Source organism: Pithys albifrons, chromosome 10 (assembly GCF_047495875.1).
Source record: "Pithys albifrons albifrons isolate INPA30051 chromosome 10, PitAlb_v1, whole genome shotgun sequence".
Lineage (NCBI taxonomy): Eukaryota > Metazoa > Chordata > Aves > Passeriformes > Thamnophilidae > Pithys > Pithys albifrons.
Genome location: NC_092467.1, coordinates 15199897 through 15214402, shown reverse-complemented (window position 1 = coordinate 15214402; position 14506 = coordinate 15199897). Strand labels below are relative to the sequence as shown.

The 14506-nt window shown below is 36.5% G+C and overlaps 1 protein-coding gene across 2 annotated transcripts in view; it reads right to left on the bottom strand.

Annotated features, from left to right (window-relative positions):
• Positions 1–14506, bottom strand: part of DPYD (dihydropyrimidine dehydrogenase) — a 343167-nt gene that overhangs the window by 245440 nt on the left and 83221 nt on the right. For both annotated transcript variants that reach the window (XM_071565407.1, XM_071565408.1), the window contains one exon: positions 9619–9706. In XM_071565407.1, coding sequence (XP_071421508.1) covers positions 9619–9706 — 88 coding nt within the window. The remainder of the gene's footprint in view (positions 1–9618; positions 9707–14506) is intronic.

The following is a 14506-nucleotide window of genomic DNA, read 5'->3' as shown; positions in this document are numbered from 1 at the left end:
CAGAATCAAACTCTAAGGAATGGACGGACATTAGCAAGTTACCAGTGTCTGATGCCACGAGAAAACAATCCCTGGTCTTTTTTTCAGCTGGATAATTCTCTTAAGAAGGAGGATCAGAGAAAATTCCAGCAGTGATCTGAGTCTCACTTAGAGGGTAAGAACTACACATTAACCTTAACAAAATTATGGTGTAATTAAAGCAAAGTGTTTACATACCATCATTTCTTCTGTATATTCAGTATAGAAGTTTACTTAATTGTATAGTCTAGTTCTTCATTTTACCACTCTTCCTACTCCCTCTAAAAGTCCCAGCAAGGGAAGTCCACAGAGAGGGGTTAATCCTAGAGTTTTCTTTAAACACCAGAAGAGCATACAGTACCCCTTACATCAGTACACAGCTGAGGTTCCACAAAAATTTCTTTAGAAATTAATGTTGGGATCTCTTTCCAGCTTTCTCCAAACTAGAAATAACTGAGAGATTGAAAATCAATGTGTCTCCCTTCTCTTCCATATTCTAATCTTCAATAATCATCACTAACAAGAAACTGTTTCCTGCAAGAAGTATCTTCACCTCTCTATTCCAAGACAGGTGACTCAGAACAGAGAGAGGATACAACATTCAAGCAGCATGAAGTACTTGATCATAGCAGATCCTATGCAATGCCTGTGACTTTCTGTCAAGTAGGTTAATGTACACAGAAGTGTTTATTCAAAGGAAATGCTTTGCCATGCAGAGAAAGAGTCCAGTTACGAATAAAAAGAGCAGTGTCAAGATCTGACAACATAACCAATAATGGGTAACAATACTTTGGTTTGGGAGGTTCAAATTCACTACAAGCATATTAAAAGACTGAGCATAAAATACTCTAAAGTAAAACCAGATGCTAGAGACATACATGGAGATAATCAAGAAAATGCCATTGCTCAAGAAATGTATTTGCATGTGGGACTGGACTTTTCTCTTAGAGAGCCCCTTTCCATCACATGGAAACACAAACCTGCTACTGAGGTGTACTTTCATGGGATTTTCTTAGACACTATTACACCCCATTGAAATTCTAATCCTGGCTGAACAGGCAATCCCTTTATGCAGCTGTTCTGGGAGAACCTTCAATTATTCTACATGTGGTGACTGGTAAGCACTCTATTATCCCCAGTTCTCATTTGTTCCAACATAAAGGAGTATTAGTTAAATTGAAATTGTACATATTAGCAAATATTTTTGCACTTCCAGATGAATTACAGTGTTTTGATATGTCAAAGATTGTTAGAGCTGCTAAAGACAGGCAGCAAAAGCACCGTAAACTCAATCTGGCAGCAGAATACAGAACTCCAGTTATATTGGAAATGTCACTGACACAGAACTTTGCTGACAGCAGAAGTGACAATCAATGCAGGAGACCCATGTCTTTCTGAAGAAGCACTGAGAGACCTGCCTGGACACCCTGCAGCATCTTAAGTGGCACTAGGTGTCTGTTCCTCAGGCAATTACATTTAGCCATTCCTTTTTCCCACTCTAAAAGAATAAATACAAACTAGTACTGGCGATTTTCTCAGTAACTCAAAGACAAAATGGTTTTGAAAGAACTGTTGTTCAGTTTTATATTTCACACATTAAAATTATAGTTTCCCTTCCTGTGTTGTCCAGGATTATGATTTTTATTATCTTCGACTCTGGTTCACTGGAAACAATTACAATAAGGTGCATTTCCATTCAAGGAACTTCATTAAGGATTTTCTACATTTTTCAGATTGTTAATGAAAATTAATATACAGACCTAGGTATTATGTCTAGAATACAAAGCTGTTGAACATTCCCTTTTTAAAATTAATTTCCCCTACATATCTGTAAAGCATATTCGCACACTGAAGCTGCATCAATACAAGCAACAGCAACACAGCTGACATGTTTTACTTCTTTTGCAAGCTCAAACTAAATTTTGAGCACAGCTATGCTACAGAAAAACTGGGTATGTTAAAGCACAAATGACTTCAGAGAGACAGGACCAGGGTCACTGTGGATATAGGACTGAGACCATTGTTCGTTAATGGGATATCTAAGAAAATATGTTTCAGAACATTATGCCAGAGTTTGTTAAGAAGAAGGCTGGAACTAAAGTCCCAATGAGAGTAAGGTCAGCTCTTGCTAAACTTCTACTTTGGGGAAAACATGATGGAGTATATGAAGCTGGGGACCTGATTTGGGAAGTTTTGAGATGTTCCTGTGATAATCATGAGTTGCTGCACCTTAGAAAAAAAGAAAATACATCTTTTTTAAACAGAAGTATCAAAAAGTACATGCTAAATATTAAGACATTAAATAAATTCTATCAAAGAGCATGTATCTTCTACTCTTAACACCTGAAGTAATTTTTAAAGAGAAATTAAAAGACAGTCACATTTGGGAGCAGCAAGGCAAGGTTTCCGCACTGTTTCACTGGTTTGTTCCAACTGTGCTAAAGTGAGCACCTCAAAAGAAGACAGGGACGTACAGGTTCAGTGTGGACTTGGTTTCCTGGTATGCCAACAAATAATCACCCTGTGCTAATTTTACCTTGGGCAAACCTATAACACTCTCTCAGAAGAGCTGCAGATCCCTAGTTTTCCTCTTGTAGCTTCCTGAAGACCAGTGTAATAGCCACTGTTCCCATTGCAACTGGTACTGTTTGCTACCCAATGGAATGCCACATGCTGCTACCGTGACTGTGGAGTGGCTCAAAAGCAAGTCCGTCTGCAAACTTCCTGCTATTCAGGGCACAGCATAGTGCAGCACAGAGAGCGGGCTGTGGGCAGGGCTTCAGGTGTCAGGCTCTGAGCTGCTTCATCTCTTTGTTCTTCCATTCTATTTGATCATTTATCCTGCCTTTACTGTGTTGATTTATTATCTTTAGACAAATGTTTACAATACTTGACAACAACTAGAACATAAATACAGTAAAGTCTAGTAAGTTACACTGAGTAATGTTATACAAACTGTGTCAAACTGCAAATCGTGTTACTACAGTAATAAGTGAGAGTTTGTAGCACGTGTATAGTACCGTAGATGTTTAGTTATGCTACACTGTGCTCATATAGCTTTATTTTTTAAGCTGAAAATATATATTAAACATCATTACATTTAGCAGTGACATTAAAAGTAGAATATTCATATTCACTTTTTTAAAAAAATTGATCATTTCACAAAATCAGAGTGTAGTAAGCCGCACACAAAATAGACATGAAATGCAGACCTGGCATGCTGGTAACTACACACTACATGTTGTACATGGGAAAGACTCAGAATTAAAGGGAGTCTGGCTTCATTAAAATGACAAAGTTACTTCAGGGCATGGAATAATGCAAGCTACCCTAACAGTCTTGAATAAATTCTGTAGATGCTGAAATAGTAAGATGACTCAGTTGGCTAGTTTCTTACAGATGTCACTGAGGAAGCAAGTCTAAAACTGGAATGTTTCTGAATTTTTTAATGAGATAAATGTCTGCTCCTGCCTTTGTTCATAGAATCTTTTCTTATTCACTTCCATAGAAATAAACTAATCTAACTGGGTAAGATTTTTTCGTAGTTTCCTACATCACGATGTCAATAAATACTACATTGCTAACACAGAGGACTACAATAAGCCTTAAACAGATATCAATAATCACAGGAAAACAGGCAGAAGAGCATCTCCACATGTACCATTTAGAAACATTATATAATTTGCATGCAAATGAGACTGTTTTTTACCTGAAAAAAACCCTATTAAAACACATAGGATCAATACTGAGAAATCAGAAAAAATTGCATTTACTATCAGGAAATGCTTATAGCATCCTTTCTTTCAATTCAATTCAGGAGCTTTTTATACAAACTCATTATGAATCAGGGTGTTTTGATACTGAAATTTTCATAAAAACAATGAAGAATATGCATTATTATGCTTTATGTAATAAAAATAAATACACTATCAGAACTTGGGGACAGCGTGAATACTTTAATAAGAAAGAAGAAAAAAGTAATAATATTTTTTCATCTGGATTTAGTTCAAAAAATGGAAGACACAGCAAAATATATGGGAAAATAAAACCATCTCCTATCCTAATTCATGTTCTGCAAGGGCTTTAAAATTTACTCAAGATGTATTGGATTAAAATATTTCCACAAACTGAAAAGTCACTAGTTAAAGTACATTGGTATATAAGTAGAATTTTTCACACTGACAGACAGCATTTCAAATATAACAAGAAACACACTCAGTCTGTCAGCCCCCCCAAATACCATGCAAAGAAGAATGAACAAAACATAACAGCAACTTATCAAATCATACATATTCTATATTATAATGCTGATGATTTTTAATCAATCCAGAAATCTTTCACATCATTTGACTTGTGCCATCATAACAGGACTGTAATTTCACACAGTGTCACTATCTTTCTATGAAAAAGAACGGAAGAAATATCTTGTACTGTCATTTTGTCCTTTGTAGTCTAGAATGTGAGAGATTCCTTAATTGACATAGTGTCATCGCAAAAGTCTATTCTACATAATTACACTATGGCAACTGAAACCTGCTGTCAGCCATTCCATTACACTAAGTACAAACAGACATCTCAAGAAAATTCACTGTTTCATGTGCATCAATTTAACATCATTCCTACTTCTGCTTTTAAACGTTGAGGCTTTTTCCTTACTATTTTATTTAGTGACCTGAAATATACAAAGATTAAGAGAGAAACCTGAACAAAACAGCACTTTCAAAAACCTGGGGCCTCAAAATAGTTCTTAAAGATAAATTGTGATAATTTTCACTTATCTGTACATAATTATGACCAGTCATCTAGCAGCTTTCTGACTTCCAAAATTCTTCACTGTATCAACAGTACCCCGTAGCCCACATAGAGTTATTTTACACATGAACTGTGAATCATGGACAGCAGAAAAGCTGGGCAGCCTGCAAGTGTGTTCAGGCTGAAGGATGCATCTGGGAAACTAGAATTTCTATTGCTGTGAAACATTTGCTTGTGCCAGTCCTAAAGGATCACAAGTGCCAGAGCTCCATTTTACCAATTCCTTTCTGCTTTGACGTATCAACACAGGAAAAGGAAGACAAAATCCTAAAATCACTTCTGGTACTTATTTTGGGCTATAGGTCAAAGCTTTCTACTGCAGCAGCTGAACACATTTGCGTCTTTTCTAGTGTGAGGGTTGTGGGGGTTTTTTGTTTGGTTTTCTTTTTAAAGAATAAACAACAAAGACGGCAACTTGTGCATTATAAAAGAAAGAATATACATTTTTCAATGTGAGATGGTTGTATTTAAAGAGAGGATAGCTGGAATTCAGAATACTTGTTTGCCATTTTCTGATTAGAAACAAAAGTAGTAATGTGTACATGGTGATTTTGAAGTCTGGTCTCCGAGACACACAATTGCAAATGGTCTGTATGAACTGAGAAACACAAACTGAGAAGACACAATGGAATAGATTGTACCTTTATAAAGTGGTGTTGTAATCCAGTTTGTATGGAAAAAGAGAATGGAAGTTGTGGCCCAAACTCTACTGAGTCAGAGCAGCTAACACAATACAGCATAAGTGACATCCCTTTTCTCAAAGAGGCTCGAGGCTCATTGAGTCGGGCAATTCAATTACCCTCGCAAGGCAGAAACAACCCTCCTCTCCTGTCCCTCTTCTACTCCTGAGCTCAGGTCTAATGGCAGAACAGTCAGAACAGCTACATTGTACATGGCTTGCAAATATCTAAAAAGCCTCAGGCTTAAGAGAACAAGAATCCCTGACCTTTTATGATTGCTATAGCTGTTTTCCAACAAAACAAACTGCATACAATAGAGCTCTTAAATACTTGACAAAGTAATTCATTTTCAGTACATTGCTGTCTAAATACTCTATATTAATAATGAATCATGTTTAAATAAATACCTGCACGCAATACTGCTTACACAAGGATAAGGACAAGGAATTTATTGAACATAATCTTCTCTAAATAAGTAGAAGGGCAGCCAGCTGAAGTAAGTTTCTCAACTCAGTGATGAAGAGGGATTCAGAAGCAGGACAGGGACTCCAACATGTTTACAAAACGTACCCCAATTTCCTGAATTTATTGACCTCAAACACGTGAATGTTCTGTTTTCCTTATTTCATTTTCCAGAAACTACCATATGTATTTACAAGCTTTTGGATTAAAAAAGGAAGTTTATTTACAATATGAAAACACCAAAACCCAATTCATCATTTTGAAAAGTATTTTCAACAACATGTAAAATATCCTTGATCATGTAACACAAGTACTCCTGTGATAATAATACAAAAACATTCTTCAAGCGGAATATTTAGACTGCTGAATGATATCCAAATGAATATTTCAATGGAAGTTTAGCAAAATGCATAACAATTCGAAAAGTTACTTAATGTTTCTATTATTTTAAGTTACAAGTGTTAATGTCCAAAAGCATACCACTCTTATTTTCTATCTGCTCTAAAAAAGTATGGTGCAGGTACCACTACAGCAGCAGAGTGAAAGAGGGCAGAGGACACCACAAGAACAGCCACAGTAGTGGGCTCTCACACAGACTTTACCAGGGTCATGAATCATTTCAACAGCTGGTACTCCTCTCTCAACTTCCACCTTTTATCTATTGCTTGCTTGAGAGAAAGCAAGGAGTTTCAAAGTGCAATACTGTAATAACAGTAATACATACCTATACCTATAAAAAAGTTCCATTAATAAAGGAAACCAGAAGAATTTGCTGTTACTTTTTCTGAATAACAGAATTTGTTATAAGAGAAACCTTTTCTAACAAAGGTACCAGAAACTAATACACCAAAAAGAAAATTCAGCCTAGCAGACTGCAGTTATCAAGTCAGGGTTGGTTCCCTCTATACACTATTTTTCCTTAAGTTGCTTTGTACATGAATTACAGGAGGCACAGCCACTGACACAGAGAGTACAAACATAGAATCATAGAATGGTTTGGGTTGGAAGAGGAGCTTGAAAATCATGTAGGCCCAACACCCCTGCAGTGGGCATGTAGGACTTCCCAGCCTTACATCTCAGCCCACAAATTCAGCTACTTGCTAAGTATATCCCAGCGTGGGTTTTACTCACTTATAATTTCTGGGGGCTTGTTTTGTAGGTTCAGTTTTCTGGTTGGTTGTTTCTGAAGTCAGCATTAGAGTTATTGCAGAGAAATGCTTCCACAACCATGCTATATAAGATTCTTTTCAGTAGGGTAAGGCCAGAAAGCAGAGGGTTAGACTATATGTAAACTCACACTTGAAACTTGGGTTTCACAGAAGCAGTGCTTATTTTAGGCATACAATTTTCCATCCTAACATCTTGAAGAGCAGAAAACAAGAATATAACTTTCTAAAACTTCCTGTGTATGAATGTTTCCTTCTGCCTACAGTTAACAGACAAACATGAGGTAAGAGCGATTACCAAAAGCTGTTGTATACCTTTTATACTAACTAGTTTCAGAGTGGATACAGAAGCTATTGATGGATATGGATAGGGTCCAAAAAAACATGCTATGGTTACATTACAGTAAAGCTAAGATACTTTGGGGTTTTCCACCAAAAAAAAAAGTGCTAAATCTCCTGAGAGAACAGTAGTACATTGCAATTCTTTTCTACAGCAAGATTTTCTGATAAAACACCAAGTGATCAGGTCACCTGCTCAGAGCAAAACCCATGTCTTACCTAGCATCTGCAGCTTCCAAGAGGATCTAAAACTCTTTATCAAACAGCCCAAACTTTATAGGGTTGAGCCATCATCTCACAGACCACCTGAGAGATTAAATTTAGCCCTATTAAAATCAGTACAAATGTACCCATTGGCTTTGGCAAGGCACTACTTTACTTAAAAACTTGAGGCAGTTTACTAACAAAACCAATATACCTTTGCCAAAACACAACTCTCAAAGCTCTGCAGTCACCTTGCTTTGATATTCTCTGCTCTGCAATGGAACCACGGAATGAATCAGGTGTTAAAATGACTTACCCTTTCTGTCAAGTCACAAAGGGGCATCATATATCTGAGGCTGTCAGAGTCTAAGAGACCCATCAAATTTATTGCACCAGGATGTTGCTGGTGTTAGTTCTTTTTCTGACACCTTCAGTTTCAGTCTTCAATCCATCTTCCCTGGTTTCTTATTCCCAGCTTTATGTTTTGATAATCAGGCCCTTTTTCTTTCCTCAACAACATATCACCCTCTCCTACTAGAAGCAGTAGCATAACTAATCCCTAATAAGAAAAGACCATCCTGGTAAAATACTTTAATAAAATTTCCTTTAGGTTTCCTAAACAAACTACAGCACAATGATGAGATAGAGGGTAGCAGTTTCATTACTGCCTTGTACCTTTTCTGCTCAGTTTGCTTGCTTCACGATGCCTGAAGAGGTAATAAGCAGCAATATGCCACAAACTATACTATGGTTGCAAACAGATGCCTACACTCATGAAAATAAGCACAGCAGTGACAGGGTATAGACTATATAAGAAAACTGTCTATATACATATACTGGGCATAATACCAAATACTGCAAACCACATCCCAATATAATGATACATGCATTTTAGTATCTCCTCATTATAAAGTTTCCTGTTAAGGTGCAGGATTTACTGGTGTCTTCTCTGTACCGTACACAGTATAGTGAAACCAATGTGGCTGTTCACTCACACATGGAAGTGCTGCTGTTACCCACCAACTCCACTCCAGCTTTACCTGTGTTGCCCTTCCAGCTGCATCTAACAGTGAGACATGTTAGAGCATAAAAGGCGGACAGAAAATCTTCGTAGCACCCTCAGTAGATTATGAGTCTAGTTGGGCTCACAGAGACAAATAAATCACATGACAGCTAATGATTCCACACATGAGAAGTAAGTTTTAAAAGGTGGGATAATCAATATCCATTCATCTTTAGACTATCCCAGGCAGCCTAATTAATCTTGTCACCTCAGCTTTGCAGTAATGCTTATTTATTTCTGACCATTAAAAGTCACTTGTAAACCACCATTCAGAATAATGTTTTGAAAATTTTGTTATGATCACAGTATAGTAGCCTATTAAGAAAGGAAAAAGTACAGTACCTCCAAAGAGGGAGTTCAGTTATTCCTGTAGCATGTCATTAATAGTCCTAGTGAGTGAGTACATTTGCATTAACCAGAGCCTCTTACTATAAAGTACAAGAAAACACTCCTTGAGATTATCACCTCCATACAAAATTTCTGACAAAAGGAAATTTAAACTACAATCACTTCTAAAAAAATAAATGAAAACCACCAAAAAAACTCACCCACCTTTAACAAAAGAAATTATTGGTAACTGTAAGACCTCAGGTTAAATAATGACATTATAATGCTCAGGTTTTTGAATATCATTGTATTTGAAAACCATCAAAACAAAAAACTTTATAGAAAAAGTGACATGAAGAAATAGATCTGCACTATACACTACCTGTCCAGGTACAGAAGTAAAAATAATTAAAAATTAGCTGACTCAAACTTCTAAAAGTCTGTTCTAAACACCTTTTTTGAAGACTTTACAAAGATAAACCTTGAAATGCAATCTCCCCCACAGAACTGCAACTGCCTCCTTGTACTACTGCAAATCTGACTTTACCTTGTTTGCAATACTTGTGATGAATGACTTGATGTCCAGATTAGTTGGGCAACTCTTCTGACATGGGGCATCTGCGCACTTTAAGCATCTACAGAAGTAAAAGAAAATGTGTTACAGAGATATGGAATACAAATGCTGCCAGTAGCATAAGGTTTTCAAGTTAGCATGCTAGAAGGAAAGTCACAAAGCAGTAATACAGAACATTTTTTATAAAATTCCTATTTAAAGCCTCAAAGCACTGCATGATTATTACTGACTTTATCAACACAGATTAGTTATGTTCTGTTGACTGCACTTTACATATGAGGGCAAGGGGTGCCATTGCAAACATACAGACTACACATGTCAGAGTATTAGGAAACAAATTACATGGAAGTAATTCTTTTCCCCTGGAATCCAGGATAGCTAAACTTCTCACCATCTCATTTGTTTATTTGAAAAATATCTTTGTTGTGAATATGAATTTGTTAATGAAGTTCTGAAAACATCATTGTGGATTAAATTCTGAATGTTGGACAATCAGACATAAAGAAACAGTATTTCCAAAGAGGAAGGAATTACTTTGTAGAGTAAGAATAGCTGATAAATTTTCAAGTCACTTGCCTATGACTTTACTGTGTTAAGTCTGTGACCTCTGCAAACAGTTCAGTAGTCTTATGCATATGCCCAACCAAAACCCCCAAGAACCCCTTCTTGTCATCTCTAATGACAAAACCTACATCTATTTTGAAAAATACCAAATAATAAAGATTGTCTGTTTATGCATAGTCATCCATATGGATGTACTGATCTGGGTGGTTGCACAAGTCTCATCCAAGGATTTAGCCCTCAGGGTAGTCTACACAATTTGCAATAAGCAAACCTACCACAAAAAGGTAAAAGTCAGCTGAAAAAGTAAAATGATTGTCAATTAAATACAAAGGTATTTTTACATAGTTTTGGTTTTACAGATCAATGATTAACATAGTTCAAATGCCTCACTACTTACCTAAGAATTCATTATTTCAGATAGTCTTTCAATATTGCTTTACTATCATATAGAATTTATGTAAATTGTGGATTTAACAATCTACAGAAAATGAAATAAAATCTTTTTTTACTTATTATTTGAGCCTAACTACTTACCTAAGTTCCCCAAGTCTACCCTAATTATTGATATTCAGTGATAGGTAATAACACTGTAGAACTGGCTAGACAGAGCACTTTCAAACACAGAAAAGCTGCAAGAGGTCAAGGGACTACACACACAAAGAAATGAAGAGCACGTTAAAAGGAAAGAAATTACTGAAATACCTGCAGTGAAACACTGGCCTGACTTTGTCAATCACATGCCCTGGGGGGGGGGGGTTGTTGTAATTTTTTCAGTTAAGGATGGAATAAGAGAGAAGGCAAAGGTAGTTAAGCAAAGGATTAATTAGCCTCTCATCTTATTATTAATTATCATCTGGTTGGGTATTGCAGACGCTGTGGCACCCAGCAAAATTTGAAGGCACATGTGGTAGTGGGCTATATGGATTTTCCTCACAAGACTAATCATGGAGAAAAGGCCCCAGGGGATATACTTAAAGAAAACAGGCTGAAAAAGATGGGAATCCTGAAAAAAAGCCAAATCCAGGCTCAACACCATACTGGGTTATTAGTTCAATCAGCTGGGATGTGAGAAGAGCATCAGCAGATTTAACTGAGGTAGTTGAACTAACCAATGAAAGGTACCAGTTATAAATGCCTTAACAAACAAAGAAAGCACAGAGGGGACCTAAAAAGGTGGTGTCCAGAAGTGAGTCAAAAGGATGATTTCAGCATTCTAAGCAGATTGAAATAAAACAATGTTTTAGTACTAGAAGCCAGTGAAAAGGAGATATGCTAGACAAAATAACACCATTATGAGGGCTCAGATGAGCAGTTTGCCTCTGTAAACAGTAAGGTGATGCCTCAGGTTTTGGGTTTTTTTTTAATTTTTATAGATTTTAGAAGTACTTGTAACTGCAGTGAAAATGCAAATTTAGTGTGTTAATATTTCTAACACCTTAAGTTCAATATTTATGTATCCTAAGCTCTACCCTATATCAATGCCTAAAACTCCATTAGTTATTTAGACTTCTTTTCAAGGTAAAAGTATGAATAATATCTCAAAGCCTTCTCCACGAGACATAAACATGGGCCAATGTCCTCAAAGCCAGAACACCAGAAGACCTCCAAGTATCCCTGCATGCTATGAGGAAGAGAAGGATGAAGAAGAGAGGGTCCCACTCTCTCCCAGACTCAAATCCTGACGGGGTGTGCCAGAGGCGGGATGGGGCTGGACTGAGCAGATGTGTAAAGAAGTGATTGGGTGAACAATAGTATAAAACCCACAGAAACATGGGTTCAGGGTGCACATGATCATGTATTCCTGAAGGCCCTAAGCCTAGACAATAAAGGATCTACCTTTTTATATTATCCCACACTAACTTGGTTTGGAGGCCAGTTTTCCGCAGTCTCTCAAGCCATCAAAGGAAATAACAGAAGTCAAAAATCAAGCCATTAAAAAAAGCAACAATTCCATTAGGACGTTTTACTCTTTGCTTTCCTTAATGTGGTTCTCTTTAAAAAACAACAGTCCTGTATCCAAGATCAAAGGAAGTACATTGAACATAAAATACGTTCTCTGGATTATATACAGAACAATCTCATGTCAAAACTAATTAGAATGGCATGTGGCAGGATAAGCTGTGTACAGATTAGCCATTGTGGCCAGCAAGCATCTTTACCAAATTATTTCTCTTTTGATTTTTTTGAGTTGGTTCACAAATAACAGCTGTTGAAAATGTCAGGTACTGGGAGGAGTGGGTAACGCAATCTCTAATGTGAGCTTTGGGGAGGAGAGGAGGGTGCCATGAATATGCCAGTCCAGAATTTCTCTTATAATAATACCATCTTCCAAGCACTCTGCAGACTAAAGTGCACCAGGCTGCCATTAATCCCACTTATCACCCTGACAGCACAGTAATTACACTCCTGCTATAGCTAGGTACTGTAAGGTACTGTAGTCCTAATAAAACATCAAGCACTGTGCTGAATGTGTAGTGGTGAGGTGTTTTATTAGACTTGGGGGGTTGATCATCAAGTGACATTAGTGTTGACCTATTTTTCTATCTGACAATAAATTATCCTTTGACCATACCATAATAGATATTACAGAGTACATTTATTGTACAAAGGAACAAAGGTATTGCATTCTGGTGAATCAGGTAAAAAGCATAAATAAAGTAGTAGAGTCACCCACCAGAAAGTTATTACATAAATTGCTGCAAGTGATTGATCCTTTCAAAAATCACAGGCAAAATACCACGCTTAAGGGAATACATCAGCAATTACCATGAACTTCAAATCCACATGCATATCCCTACATGATAAAACATTGACTACTGCACTTTTGTCCTTTTTCTGTAACTATCCTTCCACCCGTGAAATCCCATCTTTCATTTTACAAGGTTATTTTATTACTATGATTTTGGTTCAAAATAATGTAAACAACAAATTAAAAAGTTAGATTAAATGTCTGTAATTCACTTGCATTCCTACCAAATTAAATTAAGAGCTACACGCTCACTACTAAAAAAAAGAAAACAAATAAACATTCTGGACTATTGACCTATGCTAATCTCAGAATATATATCTCAGCATTTCTTAGTAAAAAGATAGGAAAAATCCTACCAACTATCTGAAGACACTCTATATTATGAAACATCCTCCTATTTGTTCATGGAACAGCTTCACCTTTTAGAAACATATAGGTTGTGTTGAATCTTAAAAGACACTATATTCGCTTCATATGCATAGTGATTTCTTTGAAAGGGAACACTATAGTGTTTGCACTGAAAAATATTTAAAAAGCCATAGCAAGACTAATTTTCAGTTAATAGTTATTGTTTAATTGTTGGAATATTACTCAATATTTTATTTTAAAGTTAAAAAATCTGCGCAACAGTCCCATTTCTAGGTCTAGACCAGCCCTTAACACATTTTTGCTTCTAAACAAATTAGTTATATTGTTACCTAAAATTGCAGTGAACAATTGTCTGTATAACTGGCAATAACATTCCCTGAAGTGCCATCACACATATCCTGAAAGTCCAGCAGTGGAACAGATAATCCAGAGTAATATTCCACAACGAATTGTTGCTGATAACCTATCAAATTTTCATGTAGGACAAAACCGGCCAAACAACCTTTATTATGGTTACCATTGGCAGAGGTTTAGAAGCACGTTGAATCTTAATCTGTTTATGCAGGTTCCTGCAGGACATAAACAGTCACTTTGAAAAAAGGCTTCCAGCTCTACTATTTGTAGAAATTTCTAAAACTTTACCCACTACTCAGAGGAACATACCAGATACACACAGAACACTTTCACACAGGTCTCATAATGATGTTCAGTATGTACTTCCTGAAGTATTGGTCAATCAATTTTAAGAGAATGGTAGAGCTAATTCTACCCAGTGAATAAGAGACCATTTGGAACATGACGCACAACTTTGAGGTCAAGGCTCTTGGTTCCATATCTCTTGCACCATTCTCTAAACTCTGATCTGGGAACAGTAAGAAAGTTGCATGCCAGGAAGAAAAACATCTATAATTTCCAAACAAATCTAATTACCAAGTTGAATGCCCATTACCTTTGACTGCAGAAAGGCAATGGCCTTTCTCTTTAACCATTTATGGCTAATCTTGTAGAACTTAGGCTTTTTCTTCTTGCAATTTGGTCTTGCTGTACTTAAACAGCAAAAAGGACAATTCTAAACATAGATTTGAACATATATACACTCATTTAAAAATGATGTCAGGAAAAAGATCCTCTACTGAAATGGCAAGCCATTGGTGAGAACCCACTGCTGGGATCTATAAA